We start from the raw sequence: 20,548 nt of genomic DNA, 5'->3' as shown, positions 1-20,548 counted from the left end.
TTTCTTGGATAAAGTAGTTTAATACATGGACACTTACAAGCATCATTTATTTATCTGCTATTCAGGAAGAGACTGAGAAAAAAGTTTCTAACTTTTACCCAAAGACCAGATCAAGCTAAATTTAAAAGACTAATAGATATTCCTAATGTAATCGAGGCCTAAGCATGTTGAGACTGAAGGGAACACTAGGGCATTGACTATTGTTTCATTTCTCTAGCAACACAAGAATGAATAACAGCAGCTTCCTGTGTCTATAGAAAGCACTCCCCTGCCCCTCCCCCCACACACATTTTATTTCCTGGAGGGTTCTGACCTGTGACCTTAGTAACATCATTCAGGGATTCCCAAACCCAAGTGCCCGTGGGGCCAGACAGATAAGGCAAATAGTGAAGCAGGCCAGGTGGGGCTGTGGTGACCTGAGTGCTCCCCTCCTGTCAGAAGGAGCAACTGATCCTGAACCCCACTCAGTTAGTGCTATTTCAAGTTGCTGGCCTGGTGTTTCCAGAACTTAAGTTTTTTAAGAGATGCTCCATATCCCAATTCTTAAATGTCAGATTATATTTTTAGTGATGTGCCAGCCAAGTAAAACAACTGGAGCAAAGCAGTCCACAGACTACCACTTTGTGGCCTTGGCCACAGCTCATTCTGGCTATCTGTTGTTTTCACAATCAAGTGTGAAAGTGTGTACCTCATTAAACTTGACTGGGGAATGTATAGGTTCAGTATCCAGTGTGTCTGCGTAAGCTTTCCTTTAAGCAGCTAACCAAAAGCCCTGTTATGTGAGAACACACTTTGTAACAATTAAGAAAAGCATACAACAATACGTTTTTAAAATACATAATTTTTTTCAGCCTAGTGGCCTGCAGCTTCAGTTAAAGCCTTAAATTCACATTTCACATTGGTCTGATCTGTTAGCCCAGCCACTCAGCAGAAGCTGCAGAGGAATTAGAACAAGAGTTAAGTGGCCATCTGTTGTTTAGTAAAATATGGTTTTGTCTGCCTGGGCTCCTTTGCCCAGATCAGATTGGGTGATTTTTTCCAGTATCTTAAATTAATTTGAGTAATACACTCAGGACAATAACCCTGATGTTACCCCTGTCGGACATTACCTTATTGCTGCTCCTATTTGACAAGCCTGTGGCTCATTATTTGTTTAATTTTAAATCCCCAAAACCCATTTATTGAGGGCCTGATTATCAAGGTTACTTATACGAGGCATAATTCTGCACAGAGAAAATTTAAAAGATTTGGTATCTTTTCCTTCAAAGTTGACTTTCTAAAATAGAAGTTTACTGTTGTATAATCAGGGACATGTGACACAGCAATGTCCCAGGTTTTTTTGATTTTGCTGCCTCATTTAAAAAGCCATCCAACCCACCTTCCAACCTTATCTGAAAGCAGAGTGCTAGCAGTAGGTGAAACTGAAGTTTCTTTTTTCTTTTTTTGTTTTTGACATTAGAAAAGAACTACAAAAACATATAGTATGCTTTGCCCTATTCCTCCCCTGTGAAGTGGATAAAGATGAGGTTCTCTTTATTATACAGTATACCTTAGGGAAGGTTTAGGATACTTTGGCACCCTAATCTTACATACTCATATTGGTTTTTTGCCAGGACCATGTACCAGGCAGGTCAACAAAATCGTATTATCTTTTACAAGAGATACCATGTGGGTGATCCTTGGACGCCAGCTCATCCTAATAAGCCAACTTCTTACAAGAACAAGAAGAGTTAACAGGAAACCACAGACAAGTATGTAGAGCCAGTGGCAAGAAGGCAGAGCAAATGCAGGCACTTAACTAGCACAAACCACAAGTCAGCTTGCCAGAAGAAAGCTTTAATGTAGCCTACTTGCTACTCTTAAGTGTCTTCACCCATCAATTCTTAGGGCAATAACATAAGACACACCAGCCTGAAGTGGTAATTTAGTTGGAAGCTCAGGCTTCCTTCTGCCTCCTGCTGCTTTGCAATGAATCTGTCCTCACTGATTTCAGCTCTGCAGGCAGATTTGGTGATGTGAAAGTTTTAGTCCTTTCTGCTTTGCATCAAATTATTCTCCCATTTACTGCTGAAGAAAAGCAGGGCTTTCTGAACTACCCAGGAGGTTTCACTGTTGTCTGCTCAACTGTAGTGCTTCCTTGGAGGTGGAGGACGGTTCTTGATGGTCTTACACTTGGGAATGTGCCGCTCAGCCACTTTGGGAGCAAAGTGGCGGCTACAGTGAGGACACTGAATATAGTCTGGATTTTCTGCAGGCAGGATGGGAGGCAAGTCTGCGGGGTTTCCACCTTTGGCAATTACCTGCTGGACCTCTCGAGCCTGACGGAGGGTACGGATGAAAGATTCATGTTTCTGTCTCCAGTTGCTCTTCCGAGGAGGTTCAGGCTATAAGGAGAAGGAAGACTGGTCATTCAGCTTGGCATTTATCTCATCTCTTGAGTCTCCATTAGAATGACAGTAAGGAATTAAAAAGGGCGTTAATTCCCAAGGTCAAGAGAACAGGAAAGGAGCAACAGTGATAACTAACCTGTCAGAGTAGAGGCACTTAAACTAAGGGCCTACAAAGGGGGATAAGTACTGAGAGGAAAGCCATTTTCTCCAGCAGAACCCCTGAGAGGTTCAGTGAAAGTACCAGGTAGTGGAAAGGGAGGAGGAGGTGCAGGGCTGAAAATAAGTTGGACCCCCAGGGCTTCTGTTCTACCTTGAAACATCCAAGTGTTTAACACTTCCAGAACCCCCCACAGGAAAACGGGGGTTTATTCTCTGGAAAAATTGAACTGGACAGGTTTCAGACTCAGGAAATCCAGCACAGTAAAGGAAAGGGTTAATCTTGGGGCTGAAAATAGAGATTAAGTACAAGTGTATTTGGTGCTCCCAGAGCACCAAGCACATTGGCACCAACTTAGAAGACTGAAGTGTTCTCTGGATGCATGAGCAAGCAAAAGAAAAGCCATCAGACACTGGTTCTGAGGGACCACCATTAAAAGGCTCACTATTTAATAACCCTAATCTGAAGACCTTTAGTCAACAAGCCCCACTTAAGTTTAAATATGAATAGACAGATGAGTAATACCAGATATTTGAGTAAAGCTCTAATGAGAGGGCACATGAACACACACACACAGGAAGCAGCAACAAGGGAGGAAGCAGAAGAAAACTTTTTAATGAAAATCCATAGTATCAACAAAGGAGTATTAGAAGAGACTTTTCATAATATAAGAATAATGTATATACAATGAGAAAGAAAAAACCAAGATACCAGAGAGAATTATTAAAATTAAAAGTTTGATAGCTAAGAATAAAAATAGAAACATAAAATAATGTCAAAAAAATTATGCAGAATGGGAAAAAAGATCAAGATCGAAAGTTAAAAAGAAAATATTTAAAAAATCAGAAAGTCAATCCAGGAAGTCCAACACCTGACCAACAGGCATTCCAAAAAGAACAGAGACGGCAAGAGGAGGAAATTATTAAAGAAATAATACTACAAACATTCCTAAAGTTAAAGGTCACTACTCTTGAGATTGAAATAGCCTATAAGTATGCAACACAATCATTGTAAAATTTCAGAATTTCAGAATAGAGATTCTTGTAAGCTTTTAGAAAAAAAAAAAAAACCACAATGGTTTGCTATAATGAAGCAGGAATCAAAACGGCATCAGATTTCTCAACAATAACATTGGCTATAAATGCTAGCGGGAAAATGCCTCAAAAGTTCTGACAGAAAATCATTGTCCAGCAAGAATTCTACACCTGGCCAAATCGTCAATCAGACATTAGGCTATTATATAGATATTTTCATTTATCCCAAGACAAAAAATATGCCTCCTATGCCTCTTTCTTGCATGCTTTCACAAAGCAAGGAGTAAAACAAAAAAGAGGAAGACACAGGATGCTGGAAATAGGGGACCCAACACGAGAAGAAGCAGCGAGAGGTCCCAAAATAACAGGTCTGCTCCAGGCCTAGAGAATAACCAATTCAGACTGGAGCAGGAGGAAAAAGAGTGGTCAGAGGGCCGCTTCCAGGATTTAAAAAAAAAAACAAAAACAAAAAAACTGATGGATTATGGGAGGCGTTTGAGCATTTACAAAAATTTTAACAGGTGTCTGACATCACACAGAAAAAATAAATTATAGAGATATGTAGGAAACCAAGCAAATGAAAACATGAATCAGTTAATTCTAGGTGCATGTGGGCAGGGACAGAATTTGTTTGCTCATCAATGAACAAAATTCGTGGTTATAATAATGTAAAAGCTGACCACTATTTTAACCCAAAATAGTGAATCCACTATAAGGGAAGTAAAAAGTAGGAGGAGAGGGGATATGAAAGAGAGCTTAATCACAGTGTCCATAAGTAACTCAAGAGTTAATGTACAAAGCTGGTAAATCAAGAAAATAAGCATACTCTTTTGACATATGGAAATGCATACCAGAAGAGTCATCTATCAGAACTAAAGACTGACTCTGGGGGCGAGATTAGGAGCTGGAGAGAGATGAGGTAGGATATTGCTGATCTGTATTATAGGTCACTTTGTACTCCATGATTCAAAAAATGTAATCAAATATTATTTAGATTTAAATAAAATTAATTTTAAAAAGAAGAAAAAAGGCAAGTAGCTACTTGGTGATCTGACAGCATTAATGATGAATAATAGGAAGAGATGTTATCCATCAAAAGAAAAGGAAGTATCCCTCAGGAGAGTCTTACCGAAACAGACGAGGCTGCAAGACAATCAGAGTGCTGGGAGATGGCATCCAGCGACCTTTCAAAGAACTGAATTATGGGAAAGTTCCTCAACTATATGATCCTTATACTTAAATTCTTCATCGTAATGAAATTTTATTCAATTAACACAATCACAAAGATAAGGCCCCTGCGCTCAAATGCTAAAGGTCTAGTAGAAAGGCAAGAGGTACACATATACTAAACTTATGTGAATATCAAAGAATATAAGAAAAATCACCTGAGTACACTAAGAAGAATGAGAGGGAGACACGAACTACTCAGCTTCCAAAGACACAAAGCTTTGGAATAAGGCTTGGGACATTCCAAGGAGGGGAGTGCATCTCAGTCCAGATCCTTTCTGCCTTGGTGCCCTCAATGCAACATATTCCCCCAAACTAGTTTCCACAAAGCAGGGTATCATCTCAGAAACCCAATTCTTTGCTTCACTGCTACTGTGTTTAGGAATTTAAGAAACACAAGGTTCTTTTAGGTTCTGGCCAGAAATAAACCACTATAGTGGGACAGAAAATAACCCTGTGGACTGTTGGGTTGACCAGAAAGAAAACAGGAAAGAACAGAAACTGTGATCATATCATTATCTGTAAGAGCAAAATGTTGACTTCTCATTGGAAACTAGATTTCAGGGAGATTATCTCTGAACGGAAGGGACTTTCTTGTGGTGATTCCCCAACTGTACTGAAAGAATTCTAACTGCAAATGACTTCTCCTAGCAGCCATCACATAAATGTGAGTTTTTAAAGGACCCAGCAAATGTGCACATATACTGTAAAGAGGCAATGGGCAAGAGGTGCTGGAGCAGCAGAGGAAGGTTTGGAAAGACAAGAAAACATAATGACACTAACATTTTAGAGCTGAGTGGGGCTTTGAGATCATGTGGGCTAGGCTTTCCCAAACTTTAATCATTTGTATACCACTTTCATTTTATCCCCCTTACTAATTACTTAATATTTTTCTTTAAATTCATCATTCCTCGAAATCGGAGGCTTATTATGTTGTTATGTTTTTCTAATATATCCTAAAACTACTAAGATACCAAATGTTTGTCAGCATGCCGCACTTTGAGAAGCACTCATTGACAAACCAAGCAACATAACCTTGGCAGAGTAAGGGACTCACAGAGACAATTTTTTCCAGATCTGATGGTCCAAATGTGCCTACGAAGTTCCCCTAAACTTATCATGCAAGTGTTTCAAAATCCTTACTTTTTACAACCTAGTTTTTCTGCAGCTAGGAATGTTAACCAAAAATAAAGTCCTTTACCTCTGAAGTGTTTACACTCTAAATGGGGAGAATTTCAAACTTAATCGTGTTTTATGTATTTACTTAGAAGGTATACCAAAATGAGCTAATTTTGAAAAAATAGACAATGGTTATTGGAGTGGTAATGGATCCTAATCTTGAGAGGTGGCAAAGTACGTTGCAAAGAGCAAGAAATTCTCCCAGAGTGGTAAAATGCTGAAGTTTTCTTCTTTATATTTTTAATATCTTTTAATTGTCTATAGTAAGCATTTATTAGTTTTATAATCAGTCTATGGCCATGCTACCCTGAATAAGCCTGATCCTGTCTAATCTCAGAAGCTAAGCAGGGTCGGGCCTGATTAATACTTGGATGGGAGATCACCTAGGAAGACCAGGCAAATAAATAAATAAATAAAAATTATAATCAAAAGGGCACATATTTTTTAAGTCTAAATTTTGGAGTCATTCCAACCCAGATTTATATGCTGACTCTGCTATTTAAAACTGATCTCAAGCAAGTTAACCTTTCTGAGACTTATACTTTTACATTGATAAGAGATAATAAAATCCTCACATGGTTCTGGTGAGGGTCATTTTAAAAGCTCCTGTCACAGTAACTAGCACACAGCAGTAATCCATAAATATTAATTCTCACTTTCCCCCTATGGGACACTTGAAATTTTCCTTTAAAAAACTGATGAGTATATAACAGGCCCTTACAAAGATCCCTGCTCAAAGTCAAATCCATAAGGCCTTTGTTACCTTGACTGAGGCTGGTCCCTTCCAGTTCAAGTACTGCTCTAGTTCTGTGCCTTTGGCCCGGGCCCTGGAGGAGTCAAACACTTTCCTCCTGGAATGCTGCATCCTGCTACAGACATTGGAATGTCTCTCCAGCCTGAGCAAGAGAAACTTGCGTCCACAGTGGCTGCACTCGCCGAGTTCTGGCTCTTCAGTGGAACAGTTGGAACCTGAGGAGTCTGGTGCCTTAGACAAGCTAAAATTGCTGGCGGATGCTGGCAAAGCACTGCCTGGCACTTCTGAAGGCTGAGAAAACTTCAACGGCCCTGCGACTTGGTCTCGAATTTTGTTATTGCTTGCCACTAGTCTTTCCCTTTTGAGCTTCTGTATTCCATAATCAGAGAACTGGAATGGACTAGAATTTTCTTGAGACCATCCCCAAGTTTCATCCTCTCCCCTGTCTCTACTGAAGACCTCCTTAGACCTGTATTCTGGGGAGAAGATAGGTTTGTATGTGGTGTTGCTATTAGTTTTAACTCTCCTCCTGGGAAGTGTTCTTCTCTGTAGCTCTCTTTTTTCATTTTCTTCAGCCCATTCCTTTTCCTTCTGGATCCTTCTGAGTTCCTCCTCTGTCTTCTTGAGCTTTTCCCACAGGAGGGTCTCTTTTCTTCGGATTTTCTCCTGTAAACTCTCCCCTGCAGCTTCTAGTCTTTGGATCTGCATCCGCTCAGTCCTATTGGGCGTTACTATGGCCCTCTCTTTCTGCGTTGCAACACCAATACCAACCACAGATGAATTCTCCCAGTTCCTAGGACCAAAGCCACTGTCTGAAAACTCTCTTGGCTCAGGGGGTCGTGGAGAGGCATTCTGGTCCCCATCTGTGCCAGCCTCGCCTGTACTACGAGACTTCCGATGGAATATGGGTTTCAGTGGATATGCCCGGTCCACTCCAACTTGCTTCTTTGTAAGCGGAATGAATTCCTGGTTATTTGCTTTGGGATACCAGGATTGAGGGCCTGATGAATAAAACAAACCCTTTGCTTGGACCTGGAGATTACTACTTGGATCTTGTTGGCTGATTCCAGTAGAATGGGGATAGAAATAGTTCGGGGCTTTTGTGCAGGTGTTCCATTTGGAGTGAGTGTACAGATTATCCAGTACCAGCTCTTTGTTGCTCAAATGCTTCTGCTGGGAATTGTTCCTCAGGTGCCCCACTGAGGACCGCTGGGAAGAGTCACCTTTTTCATAAGAGTCTTGCTTAGCTGAGTGGAGCTCTGGAGCATCTGTTTCATTATATGGGAACATAACACCCACAGGCAAGGATGTTGCCAACTGGAGACCAGCCATTCAGAGCCTGGACTGAAGCCTAGGGAAGATTTAAACCAGATATATGTGAGAAGTTTGTCTGAGGTTCACCCCAGTTGCTAAAGTAAACTTTCTACATTTGTCCTACCCATTTTCCTTTGAACTTTTTAGGGACAGTGATACTGGGTCTTCCAGAGCTCTCGTTCAATACGCATTTGCTGAGTGCGTATTATGTCCTGGGAGTGCTTATTGGGTCCTGAGGATAGAAAAAGGAATGTGGTACAAGCGTTCCTGCCACATCAGTACCAGCCTCTGCCATACAAAGTGATGCTCCTGCCAGACACAGCATACTCTGGTAGTAGGTGGAAAGGGCTACTGGGAAGACATATTGGATTGGAAGTCAGGTTTAAGGACAAGCAACTTCCGCTTACTGACTCCAGTTTCTTTACCCGTTAACTGAGGGGTGTGTTCAGGGTTACATGGCTGGTATTTAGGGGCCTTAGGACTCCAACTCCATCCTCATCACTTTACAAGTGAGAAAACTGCAGCCTAGAGGTTAGTGTCAGGGATTCCCTCCTGCTGGAACCGTGCCTGACTCCAGGGAGCACGGAGGCTGCCCAGGACCTGCTGCAGGTGCCTATCAACAACCCTCACCCAGGGAGTACCCGCGGCGCAGGAGGGAGGTCTGCAACCTCAGAAGAGCGGCCCACCTGATCTGTCCGCGGCGAGTTTGAGATCCGGAACGCGGAAGTCACGTTCTGTCCTGGAGGGTCAGCCGGGGCGCCACCCTTGGGGACACCGCTTTTGGGGACAAACCCTCGCTCTCCCGTCCACCAGGTCCCTAGGAGGTCGAGGTGCTGGCCCCATGTCGCCCCGTACCTGAGGCTCTCGGGGACAACTCCTGCTCAGGGAAAACTCCAGGACTTAGTTTTTCCGACCAGACCCCCGTCCCCGCGACAAACAACCGCTGGTGGCGCAGGCGCTTTCAGCTGGCCCCAGTTATTCCCGTTGCCTGGAAACGGGAGCGCGTGCGCGCCCAGCCCCACCTTTCGCCCCGATGCGGCCAGGGAAGCAGGCACAGGCGCAGTCCGCCCGCTCTCTGGAGCCGCCCAGGTCGAGCGGTCGGCCGGGCGCTCCACCCAGTGTCCCGCAAGCTCTCAGCTCCGTCCAGCTTTGCCCTTGGGGAACGGGGAGGCGGGCGGGGGCGACGGGAGCGGCTTCTCTGAGGTTCCTGGCGGAACTTGTGTATTTTTTGAGAACGGTGACCCTGGACCCTGGGGTGTGCCCTTCTCTGGGAAAAGACGGAGCCCCTAGATGTGCCCTCGATTCCGATGTCCGCCCACTTAGCCGGAGTGATCCTGCTGATAGCCTTTCTTACTATGCTCGGCTGCTTTGTGCGGGCGCCAGGTATGGCTACATACTATCTCTGCGTGCTTTTCCTCGCCAATACTTTGGAGCTTGCGGTCAATTTTTAGCAACTCGGCTAGATTTTGCTACGCACTATCTTTCTGGGTAGATTTGTAGCCAATGTAATTATTTTGATATAGTGTTTTACTCTCACGTGGTAACTCTGGCAGTCTCTTCTTAGGGCCCAAGAATGACTCAACCAAATGTAATGATAACAAAGTTAACTACCAGATCGAAAATAAGCAGTATAACCTGATTTCAACAGAACATGATACTCTATGGTTTGTTAACATCAGAAAAGTTTATTTGCCTTCATGCTTCAGTTCATTCGTGTAAGCTGTTTGGAACAGGCAACTGACTTTTTTCCTGTAATTACTTAAAAGATTCATGCACATGGAAAATAATATAGACTGCGGTAGTCGGTGTTAATGCTTCAACATGTCATATTACAGCTTTTACATGTTACGAAGAAATTCCTCGGTGAGCCCTCTAGGGCATTTTAAATTTTTATTTCTTGTTTTATTTATTTTTTCCTAGTTTATACTCTACAGCCTTCTCTATACTATATGCAATTCCAGACAATTCCCACTCTTCTTAAGGTTCCAATTATCTCAGCAATCAGGCCTGCCTGTCATCAATTCTTGTAGCTCCCTTCCAGTCTGGCAGAATTTCCTAGAGTGCCTCTCTCCATCTTGACTTGCTCCTTGTTTTTGAGGAAGAAAAATCTTTCTCTTTCTAGAAGTTCTCTTGAATTAGCCCCTTTACAGACCTTCCAGGAATGGACTCCATCACTTTATCCCTCCATCTTGTTAACTTCTAGTTGTATCTAGCTATATACTCATTAGTTTTAAAATACACTTAGTTTCCCCCTGCAAAACAAACCCTATTTCCCTTGCCCTGCTGCCTCTTATGGGAGGGTCCCATTTATGTCTCCTTTTCTCCACAAGACTTCTTAGCAGAAAACTTTATGTTTGCTACCTCCACTTCCTCATCTCCCCCTCTGTCCAGTCCATTGTGGTGTGGTTTCCACCCTTTCCATGTTATTTTTTTTATTCATTCATGCATTTTTAAAGCCTACAGCACCTGGTGGTCTCCCATTCAACTACTAACTAGGCCTGACCCTGCTTAGCTTCCGAGATCAGACGAGATTGGGTGTGTTCAGGGCGGCATGGCCATAGTGCACTTTATTTAAATGCCAGGCTACCAGTGACCTTCCAATAACCAAAGATAACAGCTACTACCTCTTTAGCCTATTCATTTGACATTACTGATTTCTCGCTTTCTTTGAACTCTCTTCTCACTCGCTCCTGTGCCTGCTTGGTTTCTTCTTTCATGTCCTTGCTGTGTCTTCTTCCAGGCCTCTGACATTTATGTCTTTGCCTTACGTGTCCCTCAAATTTAGGTATTCTCCAAAGCTCTCTTATTTTTCCTATATATGCAGTTCCAGACATTCACTTCCTTAGTGGTTTCAACCAAAGGCTGAAATTTCAGGTCTCACCTATGTTTAAATGATATCTGGTTTAGCTCGCTCGCTCTCCTTAATTACAGACTCAAATTTCCAACTGCCCATTTAGTTCCTCAGGAACCTCAAACTCAGTGTAACAGAAAACAAACTCATGATCATCTCCCAGTTCCCCCAACCCGCTTCTCCAGTGTTCCCTCTCATGCTGAAAGCATCAATCACCTTCTATTCTTCCCTCTCTGTCACCGTTTTCCTCTAACTGCAAGATTTGTTGAATTTACAGTGTCTCTTGTATACAACCCTCCCGTTACCTTTCTACTACCCTGGGTGAGTTCTTCCTCATTTCTCATTGGGACAGTATGCATCACTCTCCTAACTGCTATTCTTGCCGTAACATTTGCTCCTCAAGTCCATCCTTTGTGCTGCTGCCAGAATAATTATCCTAAATATGTCTGATCCTATTCCCCTACCCATCGCTTCTACTTTACCTATAGAATAAAGTTGGAATATGTGATTTAACATGGTATTTCAACCTGCCAGACTAGATCCAGCCTACCTTTCCAATCCTGCCTCCCCAGAGTCTAGCCCAGTGAATCTCAACCCTGGCTGTGCTGTAGCACTACCTAGAAAGCAATTTCTGGGGGTGAGCCCTGAGTATTGGCATTTTTAAAAGCTTCCCCCAAGGTCCTAATGTGTAGCCAGGGTTGAGAACCCCCAGTTTAGCCATACCTGACTACTTGCACTTTTTTTTTTTTTTTTTTTATCTTCATGCTACCTTACCCCAAGCTCCACATACTGGCAGGTGGGAGGACATAGCATTTATGAGAGTGGGCTCTGTACTCAGACTGCCTGCAATTAAATCTCAGCTCTATCTCTGGTTGTAATTGTGTAACCTTAGATACTCTAATGTTTTCCCAGTCCTCTTAGAATGAATCTCTTTGCTCCTTTGTGCTCTCATATTTTCTGTTCTTGTTATAGCACAGGACTGGCTCATGAGCTCTCAGTGGATGTTCATGGAATTTAATTAGCATGTCGTACATTGTATTGTCATTATTTGCGTGCATATTTGTCTCTTCCACTAAATAAAAAACTCTTTGAGGACAAAGATATATATCATTCACCTTTGTAATCTTTGTATATCCTGCAATATGCCATACATAGTAGACACTCAATATGCTTTTAATTCTAGAGAAACTGTTTTTTTTAATGAATTTTAAAGGAAGAAATAACAGCCAAGTATGCTCTTTAGCATGATCTTCAAATACTGCCAAGCATAATAAATATTCAATCCAGCTTCCTATCCCATTCCCGACCCCTAAATTCAAGTTCTTCTTCGTCTATGTCTTTCTCCCTCACGAGAAAATGAGAAAAGGGGTGCGCTTAGTGACTGTGAAAGAGTAAGGGGTGGGTCTGTAGGATCTGCGCTAAGACCTTGGACTGATCCCCAACCCGAGGCTCGAGAGCCTCTCAAACAACCCAGTCCCGAAGTCCCACCCTTTGGGCGGGCATTGGGCTGAACTCACCGTCTGATTGGTTGATGGACGTAATGGGCATGCGAAACAACGAAGGAGCAGCCGCGCTTTGAGCTTCCGGGCGCGGCGGTTACGCGACCGGGGAAACCGTTGGCGTGGTAGTCTCCAGCGGAGTCCGGGACTAGTGAGAGGACCAGGTGGGTGACCCTGGGACGGGCCCGGGGCATGCCTATCAATTCAGTGAGCCGTAAAATGTTGCTAGAAGTGGATTCTGGCGGCTGAGTGGAAGCTAGGAAGAGGAAGGGATGGAGAGGGAGTGGGACCGGTGTGGGGAAGTAATAGGATAAACAGTTAATTGTCCCAAAAGAGGGCTCTGCATTTGCTCAGGTGTCTTTCTGTGATATCACACATATCCACTGACGATACCCTGAAATTCAGGGACCTTAAGGTCAGAGAGGGGTCTCAGTGGTTAAGGATGGAGAAGTATGAGTGTATTGAAAGGACATGAAAAATGTCCTTCTGCCACAGGATTGGGGGTCCTGGACTAGGATAAAGAGACCTGTTTACTTTTCTGCTTTCCTGGTTTGTGACAGGTTTGAGCATGAGCATGGCAGAAGGGGACACCCTGATATCAGTGGATTATGAAATTTTTGGGAAGGTGCAAGGAGTGTTTTTCCGCAAATACACTCAGGTATGTAGACTCTAGGCTTTGGGAAAATGCCTAGGTTATGTGCATGAGAATAAGACACGTTTTTGACAAATGTGCATCAGGAGAGTTTGGCTGTTTGGTAGCTGCGTGGCAAAGAGGTGGTTTGTAGAGCAATGGGTCTGAAAATGTTTTGCAATGGTAAAATACAATGTAAATGACAGATTCATCTATTGTTTGTGATCTTTTCTAACAGTGGTATCTGAGTAACTAGACACATATTAATCTTCCAAGGGAGATCAGAGGGCTTCACCAGTTCTCCCTTATTGAATCATCAACCACAATTCTTGTAGGAAAGCTAATGATCAAGGAAATGGCATTTAGATGAACTCATGACATTTGTGTAATTTAAGTAATTGCTTCCTCTAAAGCTGCTGCATTTTCTTCAGACCTCTGTCACTCTTCACCCTTGCCCCATTCCCCTCCTTAATTCATTTCTACTCATTTTGACTTTGAACGAAGAATTGCTTTTCCAGCTGAAGCTTTTCTAATGAAAATACTTAATCCATTCCAGGATAAGTAATGAAAACACTGAACATGGAGTCTGCTTTTCCTACTGGAGTATTAAGGAGTTATTGAGGAGATGAACAAACTATTGACAGCCTCTGCCTCTGCCTTAATGTCATTAATCTTCCCTCAACACTCACACACAAATGCAATCTCAATTTCCCTTCTGTCTTCTGTAGGGGAGTATCAAGTGTTTGCCTACCCCAATGTCTCTCCAACCCCAAAGATAAAGAATTTAGACTGCAGAACTTTCCAATTGTCACATTCCTGGGACTGTGGTACTTAAAATTCAACCCGAATTTTTGAAATATGAATGTTAAATGTCACTAGCTTTTTCCCTGATTACTTGCAAATAATTTCCTCCTGTTTCACACTGATGTAAGAAGTACCCGTCGAAAAAAGGAATTATTAAAAGTCACAGCAGAAGAGCTATGTTCCAGTTAGCTTTGCTACCAAGTATGCAGGATAAGTTCCTATGATATAGTAAATGGAGGTGACAGCTTCAAAGATTAAAGTTGTTGAAGGAAAAGGACTAAATAATAATATAGCCCATCTTTCTCTACTGCTGCCCCCGCTCCCCAACTTAGAGACAATAAGAGAATGGAGAAAGACAAATAGTGATTTGGAAAACTCCAAGGAAAATGCCATCTTTTTCTCCCTTAATTAGACTTATAACTTATTTTTTACTACTTATAATCATTTAAATATATGTTCATTTTAAATGTTTTTGTTTGCATGTTGATATCATCTAGCCTCTTAATGAAATTCCATCACTCCTAGAATGAGTAATGAGGATACTCAAAGGGACTTTTTTTTTTAAGCTGGAATATAATTTACATCCCATAAAATTCACCTTTTTAAAATATATAGTTCAATGGGTTTTAGTATATTCACAAAGTCGGGCACTACTTTCAAAACATTTCATCACCCCATAAGGAACTGCTTACTCCTTAGCACTCACCTCTTATCCTTCCAGCCCTGGCAATCACTAACCCCATTTTTGTCTCTATGGATTTGTCTGTTCTGGACATTTAATGTACATAGAATCATACAATATGTGACCTTTTGTATTTAGTGTCTTTCAGTTAACCTAATGTTTTCAGGTTTCATTCATATTGTAGCATATCAGTACTTCATTCCTTTTTATGGCTAAATATTCCATTGTATGGATATATCACATTTTATATATCCATCATCAATTGATGGACATTTAGGTTGTTTTCACTTTCTGGTTATTATGAATAATGATGCCATGAACATTTATGCACTTGTTTCTATGCAGACAATGTTTTCAGTTCCCTTGGGTTATATATATATCTAGGAGTAGATCTTTGGGTCATGTAGTAACTCTATGTATAACTTTTTGAGAAACTACAAAACTATTTTCCAAAGCAGCTGCATCATTTCACATTCCCACTAATGATATATGAGAATTCCAGTTTCTCCAGATCTTTGCCAACAATCGTTAATGTCTATCTTTTTTATTAGAGCCATCCTAGTGTGTGTGAAGTTTTATCTCATTGTGATTTTTTGTTTTGAAGAATCAACAATTTTAAATGGATTAAAGTCATACAAAGCATGTTCCCTGACCACAGTGGACCTAAACTACACATCAGTAACAGAAAGATAACTGGAAAACCCCCAAATGTGTGTAAATTATATATTTTTTAAAAAATTTTGGTAAAATATACATAATGCAGAATTTATCATTTTAACCATTTAAGTATATTTACATTGTTGTGCTACCATCACCACTGTCCAGCCACAGAACTCTTGCAAAACTGAAACTCTGAAAACTTAAAATCTGAATAATTCCTAATTCCCTCCAACCCCAGGCAATCACAGTTCTACTTTCTGTCTCTATAAATGTGACTACCCTAGATACCTCACATAAGTAGAATCATACAGTATTTGTCCTTCTGTGACTGCCTTATTTCACTAGCATAATGTCCTAGAGGAATATCCATGTCGTAGCACGTATCTGAATTTCCTTCCTTTTTAAAGGTTAATAATATTCCAGTGTATATATTTATACCCTCATTGTGGTTTTGTTTGCCTTTGCCTAATGGCTAATGATGAACAGCTTTTCATGTGCTTATTGGCACATGAAGAAAAGATATTGCATATCTCCTTTGGAGCAGTGTTTATTCAAATACTTTGCCCATTTTTTAATTGAGTTATTTATCTTATTATTGAATTATAAGAATTTTTATATATTCTGAATACTAGTCCCTTATTACTTATATTATTTGAAAATATTTCTCCTATTCTGAGGATTTTCTTTTCACTTTCTTGATGAAAACTCTGAAGCCCAAAAGTTTTTAATATTGATGAAGTCTAATTTGTCTATTTTTTCATTTCTTGCTTGTGTTTTTAGTGTTATATCTGAGAAACCATTGCCTAATCCAAAGTTGCGAAGATTCATGCTTGTATTGTCTTCTAAAACTTTTTTTCAAAGGGTTTTATAGTTTAAGCTCTTATCTTTAAGTCTTTGGTGTAGGTTCAGTTAATTTTTTATGTGGTATGAGGTGAGGAGTCCAACTTTATTCTTTCGTATGTGGATATCCAGTTGTCCTAGCACTGTTTGTTGAAAAGACTGTTATTTCCCCCATTTAATTGTCATAGCACTCTTGTCAAAAATCAATTGACCATAAATGTAAGGGTTTATTTCTGGACTCCAGTTTTGTTCCATTGACCTGTATGTATGTCTTTATGCCAGTACCACACTGTCTTGATTACTGTAGCTTTGTAGTAAACTTTGAAATCAGGATATGTGAATCCTTCAACCTTGTTCTTTTTAAAGATTATATTTAGGTGTTCTGGGTCCCTTATGTTTCCATGTGAACTTTAGAATCAATTTGTCAGTTTCTGCAAAGAAGGTGGATGGGATTTTGATAGAGATTACCTAGAATCTGCAGCTCAATTTAGAGAATATTGTCATCTTAATAATGTTTTCCAATCTGTGAACATGGGATGTCTTTTAATTTATTTAGATCTTCTTTCACTTCTTTCAACGGTGTTTTATATTTTTTTGTATATGTTTTGCATTTCTTTTTTAAAATTTATTCTTAAGAATTTTATTTTCGATTCTATTATAAATGGACTTGTTTCCTTAATTTCATTTTCTATCGTTCATTGCTAGTGTATAGAAACACAATTGACTTTTGTATATTGATCTTGTATCCTGTAACCACGTGACCTTGTTTTTTAGTTCTAGAATAGAGGTAGCTTTACGTTTCCCTTTCCACTGTGAATGCCTCTCTTTCTTTTTTCCTGCTGCGGCTGGAACCTCTAGTATAATTTTGAGAAGAAGTGGTGAGAGCAGATATCCTTGTCTTGTTCCTGATCGTAGAGCAGAAGCTTTTAGTCTTTCACCATTAGGTGTAATGTAGATTTTTCACAGATGCCTTTTTTCAGGTTGAGCTAGGTCCCTTCTGTTCCTAGTTTGTTGAGTGTTTTTATCATAAAAAGATGTTGGATTTTGTCAAATGCTTTTTCTTCATCATTGAGATGATCATCTGGTTTCTGTTTTATTTATGAATGTGGTATTTTATTTATTACTGTGGTGTGTGTTGATTTTTTGTACATTGAACCAACCTTGAGTTGTGTAGCTAAGTCCCAGTTTTTTATAGTGTATAATTCTTTTTATATGTTGCTGGATTTGGTTCACTCATATTTTATTGAGGAGTTTTGAATCAATATTCAGAAGGGATATTCACCTTTAGTTTCCTTGTGATGTCTGTCTTTCTCTGGTTTTGATAAGTAAGTAATACTGGCGTAATAGAATGATTTGGCAAGAGTTTCCTCCTCTGTTTTATGGAAGCATTTGTGAAGAATTAGTGAAGGATTCTTCTTTAAACCTTTGGTAGAATTCATCTATGAAGCCATCTAGCCCTAGGCTTTTCTTTGTGGGAAGTTTTGGATTATTAATTCAATCGCTTTGTTTGTTGTAAATCTATTCAGATTTCCTGTTTCTTCTTGATTCAGTTTGTATAGTTTAAGTCTTTCTAGGAGTCCCATTCTTTCTTTTTATCTAAATTATCTAATTTGTTGGCATACAATCGTTCATAGTAATCCTTATTTTTTGTAAGGTTGATGGTAATGGTCCCTCTTTCATTTCTGATTTTAATAATTTGAGCCTTTTTTTTTTATCAGTCTAGCTAAAAGTTTAACAATTTTTTTGATCATTTTAAAGAACTAACTTTTAGTTTTATCAATTTTATCTTTTTCTCTTCTCTATTTTATTAACTTCTGCTCTAATCCATTATTTCCCTCTTTCTGCTTGTTTAGGATTGGTTTACTCTTTTTTTTCTGGTTTTCTAGGGTGGAAGTTTAGGTTATTGATTTGAGGGGACTTCCTTTTAAAATTGAGGCTAGAGTTGGTGATATATATTTTTTTAAATGTTTCTAATATATGATTATTAGAGAGAGTTAGCTTTTTGAAATTTTCTTAGGAAAAAATGCTATTTACTTGTTTAGATAGTCAAAAATGAACGTGAGTCAGCAACATTATGCTATCATTTAAAAAATAAGAACAGAATCGAGTGCACAAATAAAACCTGTAGGAAATTCCCATTCTCAGAATGAAAGTTAAGAGTGTCTTGTTCACTTTCAGGAGTTCAGATAAATCACATTGCAATTTAAACATTTATTTGACTGTTACAACCTCATGCTCAAAACTCAACACCATCATTCTTACAGCTAGTTACCATATAAAGTAACTAAAACTAGGGCTAGCTAACCACCCTAGGTTAATCTGCAGCAAAAAGTGCAATTGTTATACAAAGTAAGTTGGTGTGTGGTCTTCCTCAAAATCCATTCTCTGCACCCACTTTTAAACACCATCTTCCCCCCTTAATGCATGCTGTAGGTATTCCCTATTTTTCTTCATTCCTTCTGTGTGCCTTATACTGTTATTTATTTGACTGCAGTCTATTTTGCTCATTATACATAATGGCTGTGCTTTGAACATAATGATTTTATGGATACTTCAGTTCCTCATTAAACGTGGTTTTGTTATGCATAACATTTTCTTTGGCCAACTCTTAACAATTTCCCACATTTACTAGGTCACTATTCTGGCATATGAACATACAATCATGTTAACTCCGTTTTCTTTTGTAAGCCTACTCCTTCTATTTAGATAGGTTCCTTTAGCGATAACTTTTGTAATATCCTTACTTGGACATTTTACAAAAATAACATTACCTCTAAAATATTGGTACCTTTCCAAATTTCTAGTGATTCCACAGTTTAATGATTTACAGGAAAGAACATTGGAAAGGCTAAGAGCAGCTCTAATGATTAGATGGTCTTCATAAGTTTATTCAACTTTAAAGGATGTGATTATTTAGACAGAAGAAAAGAAAGTCAAGTGAAAATGTAATAGTTTCAGTCTCATGAAACTTTGCTATTCAGAGGTTGACCACCGGACGCTTTTTCCTTCACTAGGAGGATGACAGAGTGGGCTTTCAATGCAACATAAGGACCATGGGTTAGACTGTCTCTACAAGTGAGAACAATGGAATGAGTTGCCCAGGAAATTGTGAAATAACTGTAATGATCTTTAAAGATGTAATGAACACTCATTCATCTGGATTTATTTAGGTGTGTCCCTGGTTAAAGACACAGAGAAGGATCAGATAACTTCGTGCTTTTTCTGTTTAATTTACCCAATAGATTCTTAATTAGGAGAGGGGAAAATGAGCAAGATGCAGCCCAGTATCCTAACAACAGTTAGCCTAAGGAAATCATTTTGAAAGCATCTGATTTGGTCTGAAATATTTACTATTTAGCCAAATTGACAAATAGTGAAAAATTCTAGTGCTCAGGTTTTATATGATAGATGAAGGAAATGGAGTCAAGTGGCCAACACTTCATATTCAGATCAGCAGTGAGATTCTTGCTGCTGTTCCGTTTTGACTGTTCTGGACAATATCAAATTAGTTTCAGTGACTTGATATTAGGTTAAGATTCTGGCAACAGATTGTATTCTTACTTTGTTTTGTTCAATCTCACTGGATTTCTCCTCTTGTTTTTTTTCTTACCCATAGGCTGAGGGTAAAAAGCTGGGATTGGTAGGCTGGGTCCAGAACACTGACAAGGGCACAGTGCAAGGACAATTGCAAGGTCCCATCTCCAAAGTGCGTCATATGCAGGAATGGCTTGAGAAAAAAGGAAGTCCCAAATCGCACATCGACAGAGCAAACTTCAACAATGAGAAAGTCATCTTAAAGTTGGATTACTCAGATTTCCAAATTGTGAAATAATGGCCTGAATTTAAAATTTCAAGATAAACTCAGTGGTTTTGTTTTGTATTGTTAATAGAATTATTCTGTGTTCAACATTAGAAGAATTTGTTATTAAGTTATTTTAGTATCTGATACTTGAATATTACTGTATATAATATGTATGATGGAAGGATTACAACTGTACACAATTCTAATTAATAAAAACACATTAGAACCTTCTGCGTAGGGTTCTTTGGTGAATTTCATTTTGGGCAAAATAAGAGGTATTTACCTAGTAAACATCTATGGGAAGATAATTTTGAAGTAATTTAAAGAGGTCTGAAAGAAAAAGCAGTTACTTTGACTCATTTCTTTAAATGGTTTCCATAAAGTTTTCAGGAAATTGCAGACCTGATAAGAACAAATACAACAAGTTCAACTGATGTTTTGGACTAATTACTTTTAGTTTTCTGTAGTTTCTGCTGTCTTTCCTTTTTTCTGGGTAGGGAATTCACAAATAGCAATGTTATGGGCTAAATTATACCCCACTCCCCCAATCCATATGTTCAAGTCCTAATCCATAGTACCTCCAAATGTCACTGTATTTGGAGATAGGGCCTTTAAAGAATTAAAATTAAATGAAGTCATTGTGGTGCACCTTATTCCAGTATGCCCCAGTGTCCTTATGAGAAGAGGAAATTTGGACACGGACATGGGCATGCACTGAGTAAAC

General features: G+C 39.7%; 2 protein-coding genes across 6 annotated transcripts; one reads left to right on the top strand and one right to left on the bottom strand.

The window, feature by feature from the left end:
* Positions 1-22: 22 nt before the first annotated feature.
* ZC2HC1C (zinc finger C2HC-type containing 1C) lies at positions 23-9,008 on the bottom strand. Of its 3 annotated transcripts, XM_036217560.1 has the most exons (4): positions 8,742-8,999; positions 8,180-8,287; positions 6,751-8,092; positions 23-2,384 (listed from the first exon to the last, which is right to left on the bottom strand). In XM_036217560.1, exons 3-4 carry the CDS (start codon positions 8,071-8,073, stop codon positions 2,121-2,123), a joined length of 1,587 nt encoding a protein of 528 aa, XP_036073453.1. In that variant the 5' UTR covers positions 8,074-8,092; positions 8,180-8,287; positions 8,742-8,999; the 3' UTR covers positions 23-2,120. The 3 variants fall into 3 exon arrangements, with proteins under 3 accessions (XP_036073453.1, XP_015978060.2, XP_015978059.2); XM_016122574.2 differs by lacking the exon at positions 8,180-8,287 and having other exon boundaries at positions 8,911-9,008; XM_016122573.2 differs by lacking the exon at positions 8,180-8,287 and having other exon boundaries at positions 8,742-8,998.
* A 56-nt stretch (positions 9,009-9,064) lies between these two features.
* Positions 9,065-20,055, top strand: ACYP1 (acylphosphatase 1). Of its 3 annotated transcripts, none has more exons than XM_016122581.2 (3): positions 9,239-9,438; positions 12,966-13,063; positions 19,639-20,055. In XM_016122581.2, exons 1-3 carry the CDS (start codon positions 9,363-9,365, stop codon positions 19,852-19,854), a joined length of 390 nt encoding a protein of 129 aa, XP_015978067.2. In that variant the 5' UTR covers positions 9,239-9,362; the 3' UTR covers positions 19,855-20,055. The 3 variants fall into 3 exon arrangements, with proteins under 3 accessions (XP_036073455.1, XP_015978067.2, XP_015978068.1); XM_016122582.2 differs by lacking the exon at positions 9,239-9,438 and adding an exon at positions 11,860-12,569; XM_036217562.1 differs by lacking the exon at positions 12,966-13,063 and having other exon boundaries at positions 9,065-9,438; positions 19,639-19,743.
* The last annotated feature ends 493 nt before the right edge of the window (positions 20,056-20,548 follow it).

The sequence above is a fragment of the Rousettus aegyptiacus genome, unplaced genomic scaffold, assembly GCF_014176215.1.
Source record: "Rousettus aegyptiacus isolate mRouAeg1 unplaced genomic scaffold, mRouAeg1.p scaffold_m13_p_3, whole genome shotgun sequence".
Classification (NCBI taxonomy): Eukaryota; Metazoa; Chordata; class Mammalia; order Chiroptera; family Pteropodidae; genus Rousettus; species Rousettus aegyptiacus.
The sequence above is the reverse complement of the archived record's forward strand: the minus strand, read 5'-3'. Positions and strand labels throughout refer to the sequence as shown.